Source organism: Bemisia tabaci, chromosome 1 (assembly GCF_918797505.1).
Source record: "Bemisia tabaci chromosome 1, PGI_BMITA_v3".
In the NCBI taxonomy this organism is placed as follows: Eukaryota; Metazoa; Arthropoda; class Insecta; order Hemiptera; family Aleyrodidae; genus Bemisia; species Bemisia tabaci.
Genome location: NC_092793.1, coordinates 33,533,391 through 33,551,234, shown reverse-complemented (window position 1 = coordinate 33,551,234; position 17,844 = coordinate 33,533,391). Strand labels below are relative to the sequence as shown.

The window sequence follows — 17,844 nt, the reverse complement described above, 5'->3', positions numbered from 1 at the left end:
GAAGAGGCGCCAGCCGAAGGACGGAGGATAAAATGAATCACAGCTTGAATGGTGGCGCTTGTCTCCGGAGTAGCCTCGCCACCCAGAGCGCTGCCAATTCGCGTGTGTTCATTTCCATTTATCGGCTAAAGTTTAAGTGGTTTACATGAAAGTCGGCAACACTGCATCATGGACATGATAGCAGGGTCCCCGGCATCCCCTTTCTTAACCTCGCAGAAAAATGCAGTCCTGGGACCTCCCCCCCCCCCCCCCCCATAACCACACGGCTCCTTTGCCGCAGCGATTGGTAAACCACCTCGAACCGGCTTCATGAGAGTGCCTCGATTAAGTTTGCCGCTAGGGTTTCGCCACCCATCCCTGCAAAAAAATACCATCCCGAGTCGAAGGGGCAAAAAACCGGAAAAGGGAGGTTTCTGGTAATTAGTATCGGGCTCGATCGAGTACAGGAGAAAAGTAGCATCGCGGAATGTACCTGGCACGGATTGGCCGAAAAAAGGAGCCGCATTCTTCGACCTCCGTGAGAGAGGCTCACGAACAGTTTGTTATTGTTTGTTGAGGGTAACCAACCTCCCTACCTTTACTTTATTATCTTCTTAAAGTGATAATAAACTAGAGGGAGCATATGGAAAAAGTTGGAGGGGGCCATTATAGCCGCTCACGCCACAAAAAAAAATGATGAAAAATGATTAAAAAGAGAGATTGAAAAAGATTTTCAAAACCAAACAAAGTTTTTTTTTTTCAATTCATTCTTTTTTTGAAAAAAGAAAACAAAAACAAAAAACAAAAATAAAACCCCATAAAAGCACCAACAATCTTTTTCTTCTAATAAAAACTAAAAGAAACCTGTGCTTTAAGCTACGGAGAAGAAACTATTTGTTACGTAAAGAAATGAGACGAGGAAGAGAAGAAGAAGAAGAAGAGGGAGAGGAAAAGGAAGAAGAAAAGTAGAAGAAGAATAAGAAAAGTAATAGTTTGGTTTCTGAAAACATTTTTTCCAGTGTTGGGTATTGGCTGACAATTCCTACTAGGTAGTTTGGAATGTACGCACCTCCAAGTTCGACGAATTTTCCGGATTATCCTTATTTCCCGCAAACTCTCTCGTTGCTCACGTGAGACAAGATAGGTATTATTCGGCGGTAGGGCAGCCCTAAAAAATTTTACGTACACGGAGAAAAAAATCCTCTTGCGAGGGGCCCCAAGTTCAGATCGAAAAATTCGGATCGAGCATCCGAAAACTTGAGTCCAGCTGCCGAAGTTCGGGTCCAGGGCCGGATTCACCTGCTTGCCGCCCATGGGCCGCCTATATTTTGCCGCCCCCTTCTCATTCGTTTTGAAACTCGATAGAAACCGTCAAATGAACGTGCCAGCGGGGAAGGGGTGCATTAGACACATTTACTCGTGTTGAACACATTTTTCGGGAAAACCCTGTCAACACTACTAGCAAAAGTTCACGCAACTTTGCACGAAAGTTATGTTCCGTAAACCTATCTCTGTGTGGACAAGGCCTATCATTCATAAGCAATGAACGAAAAAATTATGAAAGAACAAACATAAATGTGGTTTAATAATTTTAACTTCCGCCGCCGCGCCGCGCAGACCGCACCGTGTTAGACGTAATGCGTGAAGTATTCACGCAGTCTTGTAGGCGCTATGCGTTTCACGCTGACCGCACTGTGTTTGGCGCAATGCGTGAAGTATTCATGCATTCTTGTGGGCGCTATCCGTTTTACGCTGACCGCGATGACCGCACTATGTTTGATGCAATGCGTGAAGTATTCGTGCAGTCTTGTAGGCGCTAATATGTGTTACATGCCGATCGCCGCGCCGAAGGCTTTTCCTTTTCATCTCAAGTCCTCGTTATCATGTCTCTCTAAGTCGCGCCGTCCTAGGCCAAATTGCGTGTTTAGTTTCTCTCGTTACTCGACTTATTGAGGGTGCTGTCTCTTGTATCACTAAGAGACGACAAAATTAGAAATTACTAACTCTCAGGAAATGAGAGATTTTGTCGCCTTTCCTCGTTCGTAATTTTTTTTTATAGGTAAATCCGATTTTTTTTTATACCTACACTTTTAAAAATTGCAAATTTTTGCCGCCCCTTAAATTCGCCGCCATGGGCCGCGGCCCATGTGGCCACCCCCTTGATCCGGCCCTGTTCGGGTCACCAATGAAGTATGTAATTCGGTTAAAACTTTTCAAGAGGAAACCGAAGTACTTCAGATATGACCCGAAATTCGGCAGCTGATCCCCAAGTTTTCAGATGAGCTATCTAAAAACTTCAATGCACGAAGATCTTTCACCGTGTAGGTAGCCCAAACTTTAATTTTTTTTCTACATGCATGACTCGATCACTTATCTCATCGAGGAGGTACTTGGGGGAAAAGAAACGTACCGCCAAATCTGGCGATCGTTTGTTAGCGCACTAAGAATTTCAACACTACTTACTCAACAGTCATCGCTAGACATTGTGAATGGCTTCTCAAAATAGCGCTAACTGCTTTCATTTTGTGTATAGTGAGTCATCCGTACTTCAATACACACGAGTTATTTATAAGTGCGTTGGCTCCGTTGTATTAATCACTTCAGTTCCACTCCAATTGAAGGGCTTGGAGGACAAGGCGCATAAGTGCAGTTTTTGAAAAAATTGAGATATTGATGATCTCACGCAGAACTAGTCTTAATGCGTATTCTGTGAAAGATTCGCTCCAGAATTCTAATTTGTAAGGATCAAAACGTAAGTTTGAACTTCCTTTTCATAGGGATTCACGCAGTTTCGAAACTTCAAACACGTATGCCTCGAAAATGCAAAATCGGCACCTAAGTACGCGCCTTGTTCTCCAAGCCCCTCATTTGAACTTCCCTATAATTTTAAATCTACTCAGCATCCGGCTGTCGAGCAGTGAGCAATCGGCCGATCAAAATCGAATTGTATGCCGACAAAATCCACTGATTCTACATGCGGTCAATTAAAACAACGCATAGTAAAAACGCTACATCGAAAGGATATAATTAGTCCTCATAAGTACAACCGCAAATGGGACTCTTACAATGCGTACCCGACAAGAGATGGGGGAGATGGCATTCGTTCCTTTTTTTGTTAAAACTGTTAAATCCAATAGGATACGAGCAATAACAAAAACATAACCTCTTCCGATGCTATCAGTGAGAATAAATCGACATATATTTATTTTTTACGATTTTACGTAACAATAGGAGCGTCTATACGCAACTGGGCAGACGTGAAATTCCGGATGACCATAGCAATAAGGAGCATTATCATAAAATTGGCTCAATTTTAAATAAACAAGAATTCTCGCTTATATAAACAATCCTGCGTCAATAAATAATCCCTTTTTGTAATTTCATCCAAATCTGTCGGACTCATAAACAATCTGCGGCCATTTCGACTTAAGCGCCTTACAGTGGGTCTGCCAAAAACTAAACGGTCTCGGTTAGTGCAAACTGCACAGGCTATTAACCCAAACATTGAAGGATCATCCAGCACTATTCATGCTGATTGTGAGTGTACATACACTCTGGATGATAATAAAGGTGTGCGTAAATGTTTCAAGGAAGAAGAAGCAAAGAAAGAATTGGAAGGATGGGTTCAGGAGAAAACTTGAGCTGATCAACCCACGGAAAACAGTGAACTTTCTGCCCGTCCGGTGTCCTGTCTAGAAATGTAGCCATCGAACGTTCAGACCTGTGGCTCGATTGTTGAATCGATATCGAATGACTTTGATCGATAAGAAGCATTCCTAAAATAGGGATTTATCCATCGAGATCATTCAACAACGATTCAACAATCGACCCGCTGGAGTGTTGGAGCCCTGAAAAAACATTTAAGCCAAAAGATGGCCATTTTCTGCAATTATAACAGTTTCGTGCCATGTTCCCTTTTAAAGGAAAACTTTTACCGAATGGTTCCCCAGTAAGGCAAACGTCTATTCACGTAAGAGGTTCTATATTCTGCTCCGTTACATTTTGTTAACGCTTAAGTATTAAGTATTGGTATTTGTACGGAGGACGATAGTATAGGTAAAAACGCCTTGATACAACTATTTGTACTCTATGGACGCGCGTGTTGCCTACGAAAAAGTAGAAGGCGCTCCGGTCATTCTGGCCCACGAAGAAGCTCTGTTACGCTGTCAAGATTCCGCGTGACGGATAGATATAATATCCTGATTTCCATGATTGGTACGAAAATATCCTTTCCTGCTTTTTCGCCTTAGTTTGTACCGAAGAATTTTAACCAGCTATACATTTTATTATCGGCGCACGGCGCCATACACAACAGCGTGCACTGCTTCATGCACTAGAGTGACCGGAGCTCCTTCAATTTTTTCACGCGCAACACGCGCGTCCGTAGAGTGCGAATAGTTGTATCAAGGCGTTACTATCAAACATCATAGAATGTGTTGCTTATTTTTACTAAGATATTAGCACAAAAGGACCCCCCTCCCCTCAGATGCAGAAAGTTCTTCTCCTTCACATATTTTGATGCAGCCTACGCATTTTTAGAGGTTGCTTTTACATTTCTGTCCAAATAAGACTTGCGCGTTTCTCTGTTATCTTCGCATAAAAGAGCGCACGTAACTATTTTCTTGGCATTAAAGTGCTGCACAGTTTCCTAGGCAAAAAGTCATGTGTCTAGCTGGTTTATGCCTTCTGTCATCACATTTCCCCCTTTTTCCAGGCGCCTTCACATTACATGTTCTTAACACCTTTTTGGGTGCCTTCACATATGCTTCGCGATCGGTCGATCGAGCACTTTCAACCCCCCTGCAAACCGGTTAAGTTTCTATCGAAAAATGCTCCCTTGTGCGTCGCGAACCTCTCAGTTTCACGACTCTACCGAGCATCCATTGCGGCTGTGCTTCACGTGCGCGTACGATTTCGAGCAAACACTTGCGCGCAGAAAGATCAGTCGGACGTTGGGTAAACATGCGAGGGGCCGAGGGGGCAGGGGCCTCGCTAAGAGCTTTTTCTTTCGCCGCGGCCCGGCCGGGAATTCCGGGGTCCGAGGCTGGGCCCCGGGTCAAAATTGAAAAGCTAAACAGACGCAGGCGTCAGACAACAGACCGCGAGCATCTGCCCGTTTGTTGACGATCGCAATAATTACTGACGGCCCGCCAATGGCACCCAAGTTCCTTGCATTATGCTGAGAGTTACGACTGTTGAGTGCGAGTCAACGACTCGCAGGCTCTGTCGGCACATGGAGGGCGCCGCCAAGGGGGCCATTCCTGCCGTCCTGAAGAAGAACGCCGTATGAGCCTTCGGCCGTTGCCAAATTTCCGTCGATAAAATTCAACTTTAAAGGGAACATTTCCCCCAAATTTTTACAGACAATTTTTATGTCTGAAGATTTCAAGGAAAAATACGCTTTGTTTTCCTTAAAATACATGTTTTATCCGGGGAGATTTGGCAACTCTCAAATGTTCATACGGCGTTTTTACTTACCACGGCAGATCGGGCTCGCTTCAACTGCTCGGAGTACTAATGCCTTCCATAGGACGCGATCCTTCAATATTTCGTCAACCAATTGCCAGATTTGATGGTAAGCTTATCGAGACGGAAATCGAAAAAATGTTACGGGGCGTCTGAAGACTTGACGGCAAAAAATTTTTGGGACTTTTCCAGGTTTTTCCTAAAGAAAATATATTATTACCGTGCTAGGGTAAAACGTCATATGAGCTATCAGACGGAGGACGCAATTAGATATACGAGGAGTAATAAAGGACACCGATAATACTCGGAACTAGCATGCGATCTGGTTGAGCCTCTCACTCCAGAAGCGGTCCGAACTGCTCACGAACTGGAGTCCACTCGGCCGGGCATTTGGAAATTCGAACCCGACTATTTATATCCCCGCGCGGGATATACCAATAATCCCACGCAGCTGAGCACATGAAAGACCCCCGGCGACATTCCTGGATAAAAAGCTAACCAAGCAAAACTCCCGGACCCGATAACCGCTCCAGACTAAAACAAATACATCTTTATCTACCTAGATACATTCAGCGCGATGAGGGGTTGCCAAGTTGTGACTCCGCAGGGTTGCAGGACTCGATGTCTGTATGTTGTACGTGCTGATCTTCGTCTCTGATCAGACGAGTAATTAGACTTGGCAATCGCGACAGGAAAGCATACCGCCATCATCATGAGACAGCGGCTCAAGTCATAATGTCATCGTGTTCTGCACCCGCGGTTGGCTGTTAGCACTGGCATTGCAGTCACAGCAAAAATCCGTGTTGACTCGGTTTCTGTTTGAGCCACTGACTTCCGCACCGGTCCCGAGCGATGATAATTAAAGGTAGAATAAGTATTTTCAGTGATAGTAAACCTAACAGTTTCATCCGATAGCCACCGCGATTAGATGATTACCAAACTTTAGAAGAAGTTGACGGTGCTGCCGTCCCAAGAATAACACCGTATGAGACTTCAGCCGTTGATTTCCTTTGATAAAGTACAAATTCATTTGAAAAATTTAAATATTTTTCTTCCAATTTTCAAATTATTTTGTTTGCATTACTGTATAAATTGTCATCAAAAATTTAGCGAAAAAATTCATGACATTCTTTGAAAATAAGATTTTCATCAGAGGAAATGGCACGGGGTTTTATGCTGATAATTTTCATAAAAATTGGATCAACAGGTTAATCCGTTTGGATATAAGAAAAATAATGCGAATAATGCTCAGAGTTCGGAAAGCACAGAAAGGGGTACGGTTACACACGAAGAGACTTAACCTGGATTCACCTCGTCAATGACAAAGTTTTTACCTTCGTAAGTTGCATTCGGAAAACTAAGAAACTTATTTAGGTAATCTGGGGGCCGTCCATTTCTAAACTCTCCTCCTCCCATAAGGCACCCCCCCCCCCCCCGGCACCTTAAAGACCCCCACTCCACAGTGGGTGCCTTTCATAGTTTATGGACGGCCCCTTACGGGAGAGAGAACGCAACGAGAACAACCTCAACTGAAGACGGAACGGGTCGCTAACAAATCTGAAACTTGGTGGGCCGTCAGGAATTCTGTTGGCGCGACCAATTCGGCGCTAATGGATTTATAATTATACGCGCTCCTCGAAGCGGCCCTAAAACAAATGTTGTGCCTTTAATTAATCAAAACTAGTCGCTGGAGCTACACACTCGAACCAGTGATTGAAGACGAAGAGTCGATTGCGATGACGGAGCCGGTTTCCACCGCTGCTGCCGGGTTCCCGCTCGGCGCCCCGGAGACTCGGTTTTCTCGGGCCCCGATTGGCAAGAGCGCTCATATCGTGGGCTGCAGGGTGGTCTCCGATTGAAAAAGCTCTCGATCTAGATCGCGGCGAGCGCCAGTCAATACCCGCTGAATTTCAGTCCCGGAATCACCGCGTTCACCACATCGTTGCCATCGTCCTCGAACATTACGGTTTCCGTAATTTATTCGTTTTCCGATTCCCTCACTTTCACTGACTTTTCGCTGACCCCAAAATTGTCCGATTCCCTGACTTTCCTTGGCCCTCGAACGAAGCAACCACCACCTATGAATTCGTCTTTCTTCTCTGATACGCACTGGAAAAAAATGGATCTAGAGTCCGGACTCTTAAAAACACCGACTAACCTAATCAGCTGAAATACTTGTGTTTGAATGCGGTAAATGCCGCCAGCTGACGTCACAAGACAGCGCATTTGCTTACGTTTGAAACTATTTTTCTCCAAATTCCTATTTCAGAAAAAAGAATTACGAGAAAAAGGTACTGCACACTCAGCTCACTGAGCAATCTCAGATGAAGCAACACACTTTTTGTGTGCAAATTCTCCATTCCCTGATTTTTCCTTGACAATTCCCTGTTTTTAGTTCTAGACTCATGGACACTCTGATCCAAGTTTAAGATGACAGTGGCGCGGCTGATTGATCGATTATCGATATTTCCCCATTTGAAGCTATGGTAAAGAATCGATTATTGAGGTGTTCGCTGCGAACGCCCTGTTTATCGATCCTTTTCCATAGGTTTAAATGGCGGACCAATCGATACATCGCAAAGCACGTCACGCCACTGAAAGACGAACGTCGAGGTCGAGACCAAGCGGCGTGATTATAGCCCGCGCTGGCAACCAACGCAGAAGACGCTGGTGCAAACGTCTATTTACCCAGGTGTTTGAGTTTCCATCGCGGCGATTATCATAATTAATCCCGAGTTGGTGGAATCGAAAATTACCGTGATTTACCGGCTATAACGACTGGTCACCTCACCCCGATGGACGCGGTATGCGCTGCGCGCGGTGAAGGAATTACACCAGGTCATCTCTTTACTCCAAACTTACCAGCCGACTATTAAAACCAACCTGTAACTCCCTAATAACTAGCGGCTATCTCACTGGGAGGTAAAACGTTCCGAGTTTCAGAGGACGACCAACAAAAAGTTGCTACGGATCTTGACCAAGAGTAAGACGTGATGAAGAATCAGAATAGGGGAGGAAAGGGGGGGGGGGTTGTCCGTCACGCGTTACGTAATTATTAAGGGGGCGGGATTGCGTTATGGAGAGTTACAATTGGGGGGGAGCGGGGGTCGAAAAGGCCAAAAAAGTGCGTTCCAAAACGTCGCTCCAAAGAGAAAGAAATAGCAGTCAAGGGTAAAAGAAAGTGAGTGAAATAGACCGAATAATTAACAACATAGATTTGAAGACCTAAACTGCGCTACTACCTTCAATTGTCTGCTAGGTATCTTTCGTGATACTTCGCAGCTCAAAAAGGAGACAAATAGGTAAAAGAAAATCTTAAAAGGAGAAGACAGCCGTCTCTTTTGAACGCTTCGGTGACTCTTAAGCTTAAATAGATTTTTTCAAGGAGGGATTCTTTATGGAAACTGTTTTCCGAGGGGGCCCTGCCTCCAAACCCCCCTAGCCTCCGGGGTTGTCTTTGTATCACCAAATACCCTCGTCTCAAGGCGTCTCTGGATCCACCACAGGGTGCAGAAACTTCCCGACAGCGTGGCTAGTCCGGTCGTGTACCGGGGGCGTGAAATGGGGGCCCATACGAGAACAGGGGGAAAAAAGGGCAATCCCCTTGAAAACGGGACGGAGTGTGGTAACTGCGAGGAAGACATGGTGTATCAGCGGTAAACAAGTCCGATTTTTATACTAATTTTGTTGAAAAATGGGTGCCTACGGTTTGAATTAGGGGGAGGGCTTGGAATTTTCCGCACCCCTGCGCCACTTTGCGGGGAAGGGGTTTTAGGGACCTCCGAATTTCAAGTCCAGGGCCCAGGCTAGACTTCCTTGGCACTCCTGATTATAGACTTGTTCAAACGGGCGCCGCGCGGCCGCGCAGGTCGAAACCGAACGCTCTTCCATCCCCGCCGCCGCGCCGACCCCACAGCCAGCGCTCGAGTGTTTTTTGAGTACTTCGAGATTATTCGCCAGAACAAAAGAAGGACAGAATTCTACCTGTTCACCCTCCATTAAAACCTCGTCTTCAGCGCCTTTCCACCGCACGTTGTCGAATTCACCTGTTTTCGTTGCGCGGCGCGTTCAAACCTGCTGCATATAGTCGTGGCCCGGATAACGTCCGATGCACGGTTGAATGTTGCCTTTTCGCGGACAATATATTCATCTCACTGGAGGAAAAATAGCTTGGATCTCTAGAGTCCAGTTTCTAAAAACATTGAAAAGGAAAAATACTCATGATTCAATCGGATACTTGCTTGAATCAATAGGAAATCCGCTTCAATTAAAAGGCTTGGCGCTTGGCTCTCGATTCAAGGAAAAATTCGATTGAATCGAGGTATTTTTCCTTTTTAATGTTTTTAAGAGTCTGGACTATAGATCCAAGCGACTTTTTTCCGGTGAGAAACATTTTACATACAATTTCTGCGTGAAACATCCATGAGCTGCCAGTTTTTGAATCCAACACGTGCCATGCACAAAATGCACCTAAGTAAATCAAGTCGAGAGGGGAGGGCTCAGTGCCAGCGTTATCCTTTTAATAAGTAAAAGAACAGAAAATATTAAGGAAGGTCGCGCTATCTTACGCAGATCGCCAGGCACTCGCGGTCAGTCTTTACCACATCTATAAATTCTCAACAACGCAATCAATGAACTGCTTAAATCATCCTCATTACTTTGACTTTATTTGTCGAAGTAGGTATCATTAAAATTATACTGCAAATTTTATCCAGCTATATATTCAACAGGTTCCCAAAAGATCTGAGATCTTCAAGGGGATGTGAGTGCGTGGGTCCGTCAAACGTTAAGTACTTAATTCTAAAAGGGCTGCGTTACGAAGCGTTACTAGAGGGGGTGGAGGAGGGGTTAAAAATGCCGAAAAACTGCATTTCGTAATTTACGGATGCTCCCCGAGTTTCCGAAGGAAGTCTTGTTTTACCTACCTGAAAAATGATGACGTCTGAACGATCATACACTGTTTTACCTGGGCAGGGCAAAAAATCCGGTTTTCTGGCACGATTAGATGATTGGGTCTTAAGAAGTGTGTTGGCACTATACTGCCGTTCTGAGGAAAAACGCCGTATAAAAATCCCAGAGTTGCCAAATTTCCACGAATGAAACACGTACTTTTGAGAAAAGTTATTCATATTTCTCCACAATTTAGATTAGATTGTGAACCAAACTGTCTGACAAATTTGAAGAAAAATATTCAAAATTTTCCCGATAAATTCGCGTTTTATTGAAGGAAATTTGGCAACATCTGAAGGTTCATACGGCGTTCTTTCTCAGTACGGCAGTGTAGGGGAAGTGGAGCGGCGATCTGAAAGGGAAAATACCGAAGAATGGTGATAAAAACACCGTTCGCCATTCCGTGATTAGGTCTTGCCGTGGTATTATTAGCTCCCTTTTCGGATCATTTACTTCTGTTTTATTTTTTTCATTACCTCCGAGCTCGCTTTGCGGGTACTGCTCCTTTCTTTCCCTCGGCTTTTCCCGGCGGTACCCGCCAATTACGATGGTAACTGCGTAATGGTGCGGTGCAGTGGTCGCCCCTGAATTGCCTCAGACGGCAAGCGTCAGGCGCCATCGATATATTCCCATTTGAAGGTATTCTAAAGAATCGATCACTCTAGTTATACCTTGATAATCGATATTTTGCCACGGACTTAAACGGTGGATCAATCGATTCATCGCAAAGCACACTAAGCTGCTTTTCACAATCGCGGATTTTACGGTTCTGCCATGCTCGGGAAAAACAATATGCGAGCGTCAGAATCGTTGCACAATTTCCTGATGAAATAAGGATTTTCTACCTGATGAAAACCTGATTAATCTATTCCTTTGAATTTGTCAAAGAATTGTATTCGCAACTAGGGGGCTACGCTCCCTGGCCGCTACGCGCTCCAACCCTAAGGTGGGTCCAGACACTTCGAACGGGAGGGGGGAGTCCGGGGGGTTTCCCCCAGAAAACTTTCGAAATTTTGAAGCATCTAATATGCAGTTGCCGTCAATATCGTCATGAATAATATCCAAACATAAGCGTTCTCCCTTCTTCCTTTCTCTTCCTCCTCTTTCTTCAGGAAGGGTGAACGCCACCTCCTCCTTGGATCCGCCTATGTAGGAGGGCGCTATGCGGGCCCCCTAAAGATGATCTAAATAAAGAGGGATTACTTAGGGATCTCGTATCGATAGTTTCAGAAATAATGAAAATCGTCCCGGTAAATCTTTCGAACGACCTGAGACAAAAAAAAAATTGAACATTTACTTATGGGGTTGGAGAGCTGGTGATTATAAAATTAATCTGAAATCACCGAATACTGCCTACATGGGAAGATTTTCATGACTTCCCTTAAAAGTATGTTTTTTGGGGGGGAGGGGAGGTAGGATCCGGCGACATCCTGATGTCCATGCGGCGGTGGAAAAGTTATTGATGACTTAAGGACGGCTGGAAAATGCAACGACTCAGTGGTCTTGGCCGTGCTTTTTTCTCGAACTTCTACTTGTTGCTTTGAATATCCGTGTCTTGGTGAGGATGCGAACCCCACGTTCAATACACTCATTGCCCTCTCCCTGGGAGAATCGGCAGGCTGTGACAAGTATCCCCTTTCATCGTTCAACGAATCAATCTGTAACCTCGAGCGCTTGACATTGCGATACCGCCGCACATGACATCCCTCCACCCTCCTTTCTATCCATTACATTCCAAACATAGCCCGTAAATCCAGCGTATGATCTTTGACACCAACCTTATCTAAGGCAGACAGTAATATCGTTTCGTGGGAATGACTGTTCATCAGTTTCTGCCAGTCCAAGGCTCACTTCAATAATGAACCGTTACGGAATCGTTCGTAGGAGAAAATTCCCGTTTTGCTCTCCCCGTAGAGCTGAAAATCAAGGACGAATACGATTCTTACGGTAAATTTTGTTGGGAATAAATTTTAAGATGAACGTCTCGATACTTTCTCTGTTCCGCTAGAATAGGAAATAATATATCGTCACAACAGTTTGTTTTAGAGGCCTTATTAGGGCTATTTTCCCCCGATATCGACGAGTTCACATCCAAAACTCTAGAAATTGCTTCTGGGACATCTGGGGACATAACGAAACCTAAAAATCAAAATTTTGTTTTTGAAATGTGCTGTTGTTCATAAAAGAGAGAAAAGACACCATGGTACCATGGTGTCCGAGGCGAATTTTCCAATGGATCAATTTCAGTCGACGCGACTACGTTTAATTTCAGCCCAGGACCTCGCGGAAAAGTTGTGTGCCAGAATAATTGACTGCAAGATATTTTAGTCTCATTTTGACTGTAAATAGTTTCAAGAAAAGTCTCATACTGTAGGTTGCAAACATGGTTTTTGTACTTTCTTTTTACGGTACGTGGGTGATCTGTTTCTTACTCAGTCGTTTCACCTGTAAAATTGGGACGGTTCAGTCTCCTGACTACTCGCCATTGGGAGCTGCGCCGGACACACGCTGAATGTGGGAGCTAAATGTGGCTTGTTCAATGTAGAAGTCATCGGCCCGATGCCTGAATCTTGCAAAGATTTGATACAAATCTAGATGGAAATAACTCGATTTGCAAATTTCAGCCGTTGAGTGATGACTGATGACTTCCATATTCAGCTGCCAAATTCAGCGTGTGATTCCGGCATTAAGAGCACTGGAAAAAAAAACACATTGGATCTAGAGTCTAGACTCTAGAAAACATCGACAAGAAAAAGTACCCTTGATTCAATCAGAATCTAGCTTAGATCAAGAACCAAGCCTCTTAATTTAAGCGGATTTCGTTTTGATTCAAGCAAAAATCCGATTGAATCAAGAGTATTTTTTCTTGTCAATGTTTTCAAGAGTCTGGACTCTAGATCCAATGTGTTTTTTTTTTTCCAAATAGGGTTTTCTCGTAGGAGACCAAAAGCCAAAGACGCGGGTTTTTTACGCTGCTGCCCTGCACCTCTATTCAGTGAGGCCTTCCCTGTTCTCTAAAACAGAACTGGACTAGTTCCTTGACGCAGAGCGGACACGAACCTGCCCTGAACACACACAGCCCTGATCTAACTTAAAATACCTCCGCACCGATGAATCACGCACGAAAGCAGCCCTATTCATGTTGATAGAATATCAAGATAAGAAACGTCTTCATAAAATTTAGACATATTTAAATCAAAAGGGAGCGTTTCCGTTCGGCGCGGGCTCCGTCACGCGTGTATTCTTGCGAGTCCCGGGGCCCAGGTCCGAAGACGATAGATCCTTTTGATTTAAATACGTCCGTTTGATTAAGCGCCCGCGGACCCATTAATCAAAAGGATAAAAGGAGTTCGTCACTGATTCTTGATTCGGGTAGTCCAGCGTAAAAGAAAGGAGCTCAGTCCATGAAAAGATTTCCATTCACGTGTAGTTCGTTCCTTCTCTCGGTCTCAACTAGACCGCGGTCTTGAACAAGTGAAACAATTTTTTGAGTTCCTTGCAGAAACAATGTAATTACCATTGAATTAAATCATGTTTGGAAAACAAGGATTTTGAGGAAACGGCCGGGGCCGGATTCACTCGGTGTTTTCATCTTCCCGAGAGATTATTTGGACCGCGGTAGGTAAAAAGGAACCAAGCCACATCAGCTATTGCAAAGTTTAATAGAGCAATTTGGATTGCATTTTGCAAAAAGGAACCAGAAGCATTGCCATGTTGCTAAGATTGTGCGACTTCATCCATTGCAATAAAATTACTGTAAGTATGCAAAAATATGAAATTTACATGCTAATTTTGGTCTTAACTTTACAGTTTTTAGCGTGTGAAATAGTAAATGTTTATGAATGACCAGGTTTTTCTTCCAAGACAAGAAAAGTTGCACAATCTTAGCAACATTGCATTGCTCTTGGTTCCTTTTTGCAAAATGCAGTCCATTTAACGTTTGACATGAAAACGGTTGTGCGGATTTCTGTGGAAATTTCAGAGAATTTTTTGCATACTTAGTACGAAGCAAATTCCTTAAAATTGTTGAAGGAATCCGCACTAACGTCTTCTTGAAAAAATTAAATTGCCTAGTTAAATTTGGTGATATTTGTAGTGGCTTGGTTCCTTTCTGAGAAACTCGATCCATTTGAGGGCCAATTTGGTAAGCTACATCAATGTTTAGGAGCCACATAAGTTTTTTAAAGGGCCAAAATGACTTTCTTTTAAAAAATAATCCACGTTCAGAAGTGGATGTATTTTAACACTTTAGAGTTGAGATTTTTCCCACTATTGAAAGACTTAAATATTTGGGCATATTTTGGGCATACCGCCTGTCGGTATTCAGGAATTATGTAAGCGCCACTCCGTGTTGCTAAAATCTAGAGGCTGTTTTGCTCATTAAATATAGATACATTTGTCTTTGAGTTAAAATTGTCGTCATAAAAATGAAACAAAACGCCAAATAAATTTCCCTACTTAAGTACTTAAAAACCCCACGGTAAAAACAATTTCAACCTCGAAGCTCCGAAACCGAGTAGCTCGGTTTGCGACGTTGCAGACTTCCTGGCATACTTTAATTATTTAAAATGAAAAAGAAGATGCTGAACGTCGTTTCAAATTTCCGTCATCTTCCTTCACCGTGCTGACAAAATTCTTTAAAAACCTTAGGAAAGAATGCTCTTTTATCCTCCTTTAAAAAAATAAAATGAGAGCGGAGATAAAAATGAAAAAAGCGTACAGCTTGTGAAAGATATGGAAAATACTTTCCGAAATAAAACGCAAAAAACCATGGTTTCGGCTTTTCAGTGATGGTCGGTACATTTGCATACGCAGCCCCTAAAACTATATGTTGCGAGCTTTTCCCAACTTTGAGAAATTTCATGAAACATTCACCGAAATTTCCAATCTTCCTTTTTATTTGTCTCACTTGTACAACCCTGCTGACAACTTCTTCCACCTGATTCAATGATAGAGATCTGAAGTACAGATCCATTGAAGAAGATTGAACCTTGTCTGAGCGCTTTCTCCAGCAGAAGACCCGAGCCTTTGTCCAGTCGGAAACTCGGAGAATCAGCTCTGGACTCTGCTCTCGATTCGGAATTGGGTAATTATCAGTGCGACGAGGATTGAGAACCAATGAAAGAGGGTGGAATCGAGGAAACAAAAGGCTCTAGGAGTGGCGTCAACGGCCCGGCAACCCCCGGTCCCGAAGGGTGGCTCCAGGGTCGCTGGCGCCCGGACTGTGTCTGGCCGTCCCGGTCACACATTGACGCCGGATGGTCCTGAAACTTCCGCCTTTAGCCCTCATTTCACCCCGTGAGAAATATGCACATTTTATCTATTAACTTGACAACCTTGCGGCCACACCGCCGCGCCGAACCCGATTCACAAAAGCCGGCTATCTCGCTCTCCTTTCGCTCTGCTATTTTTCCTTTTGTTCAATTGATGTCCGCCTGGATGAGGCCGAGACTAGCGCCACCACCCGAGCGCTATTATCAGTCAATCAGTTCCCGAACCCCCAGTCCTTGTACATAACTAGCCGACGGACTGAATCAGGATAAATCTTGTATGGAGACATTCGGAAATAAAACTTCAATGCTTACTTAACTATGCCTACAATAAGCACACCTCCTCAAGTGAGAAACAGTTTTCCACCAAACGTCAGCCCGAATTTTAGGAATCCAACGTGAGTGAGAACGTATGTAGAGCAAGGGATAAAAAAAGAGTGGACCAAAATTTCATCAATCTGAACGTATCAATTGAGGGATTTTCCGGTAAAAGGGCGTATGGGACTTTCAGTGCTGCTTAAATTGTACAACATAGTTCTCTATTTGAGAGTAAAACATCCGACAGTTCTGCTAAGGATTTCCCCCCGAATTTTACCTCACTATTGTAGGGAAGTAAGTACCGTCACTTGTGAATAATTTCATCCACCTCAAACGATAGAAAAAATTGCATCATCTTAGCAGCATTGCAAGCCTCATACGCCCTTTTGACAAAAAAGTCCTCAGTTATCAGTCGGCCAATTGATTAGCATTTGAGTTGAACTGTGCCGTTTTCTTGCGTGTTACTTATTTGTCTATTCTTTTATTTCCCCCCAATTAAAGTCAAACTTCACAGACTTAAGTTGAAGCTACTACACCTCGTATCTAGCACCTGCAGTAAAGCAAAGTATTACGCTCTAGCTTATTCATCAGCGTGAATTGATTTCCCTATTCCAGAATAGTGACTTCGGGTATTGACACTCCGCGATTTTCCTAGCGAAAACTTTCATTCATAGATAACAAAATAGAGTAAGTCCACAACGATCTATCATTATGAACTCACTGACAGCCTCCACTCCAGTGATGACTAGAATAGCGGCGCCAGGAGAAATTATTTGATGAACAGTAGAAAGAGAGAAAACCAGCTGAGAGGAATGAAATTGATCTAAAATCTGGTCAGAGAACATGGATATCACTAACGTATTATATCGATGATCACTGGTCTCGGAAGGTAAGCGGACATTGCCGGCAAAAAGAATAAGATTGGTGACCATTGCACGCCGAAAATAATTTGAAGTCGGACAAACATACCTGCTTTAGTTGTGTTATCCATTAGAACTTCAGTATCGCCACTGTTGGCATGACACAGACCACAAATCACAAAAATCACAGATACAAAACTAAAATACATGTTTAAGCGCAAGGCATAGACTTCGGCCAAAAAATAATATTCACGGTAGCGCGAAAACTCGCAGTTAAAATGAAGCACAGCCGCCACGAATTTTGCACCGTCTCATGGTAAAACTCGATAAAAAAATTAAATTATATATCCAAAAGAGAACACTGATCACATGTGACGCACGTTTGCGACGGTTTCGGACGACGATTTAACGTACGTCCGCACGGTAACGCGTTCATGCACAGACTGGCGAGAGAGGGGAGGGCAACGTTCGCCTTGGTGCGGGACAGAACCTGCACCGCCCGGGTTATGGTTCACTGCCGCGCCGCCAGACTTCGCTTGGCTGGACTGCATTTCAGTTATTACTGTCTCTGTCTTTTCTACCTCGAATGCATTGATCCCGCGGGAGTCTAAACAAACAGCTAACAAGGTACATTCAAGAGAGGAGGAGGGGTACCTTTTTTGACAAGTCCTTCTACAAAGTACTCTCCCTCTCTTTCTTTTACCTGTTCCCGGTTAATCTGAAAATCTGATTTATATCTGCCGCGCTGATCCTTTCGAGGAACTGACGGTTGCGCCCTTTTAATTGACCCGTGGGCTTCCTCGATCAGGGCACTGGAGTGTGCGATGGGATACTGATACTTCGTAATCAGCGGATTATTTATGAGTGTGTTTAATTTACTCGCTCGTACTTATTGACCACCTAACCAGCCCTATTTTTATGCTGCACATTTCCTCTTCGATAGATCTGATGATGGCCGTATATTGGGGACGATAGATCCATAATTTCCGGATTGGAGCTTT

At 43.9% G+C, this 17,844-nt stretch overlaps 1 protein-coding gene across 1 annotated transcript in view; it reads right to left on the bottom strand.

The window, feature by feature from the left end:
• The window catches only part of LOC109037181 (uncharacterized), a 69,347-nt gene extending 52,038 nt beyond the window's left edge, over positions 1-17,309 (bottom strand). The window contains exon 1 of the mRNA XM_019051722.2: positions 16,953-17,309. Coding sequence (XP_018907267.2) covers positions 16,953-17,052 — 100 coding nt within the window. The 5' untranslated portion in view covers positions 17,053-17,309. The remainder of the gene's footprint in view (positions 1-16,952) is intronic.
• Between the last annotated feature and the right edge of the window lie 535 nt (positions 17,310-17,844).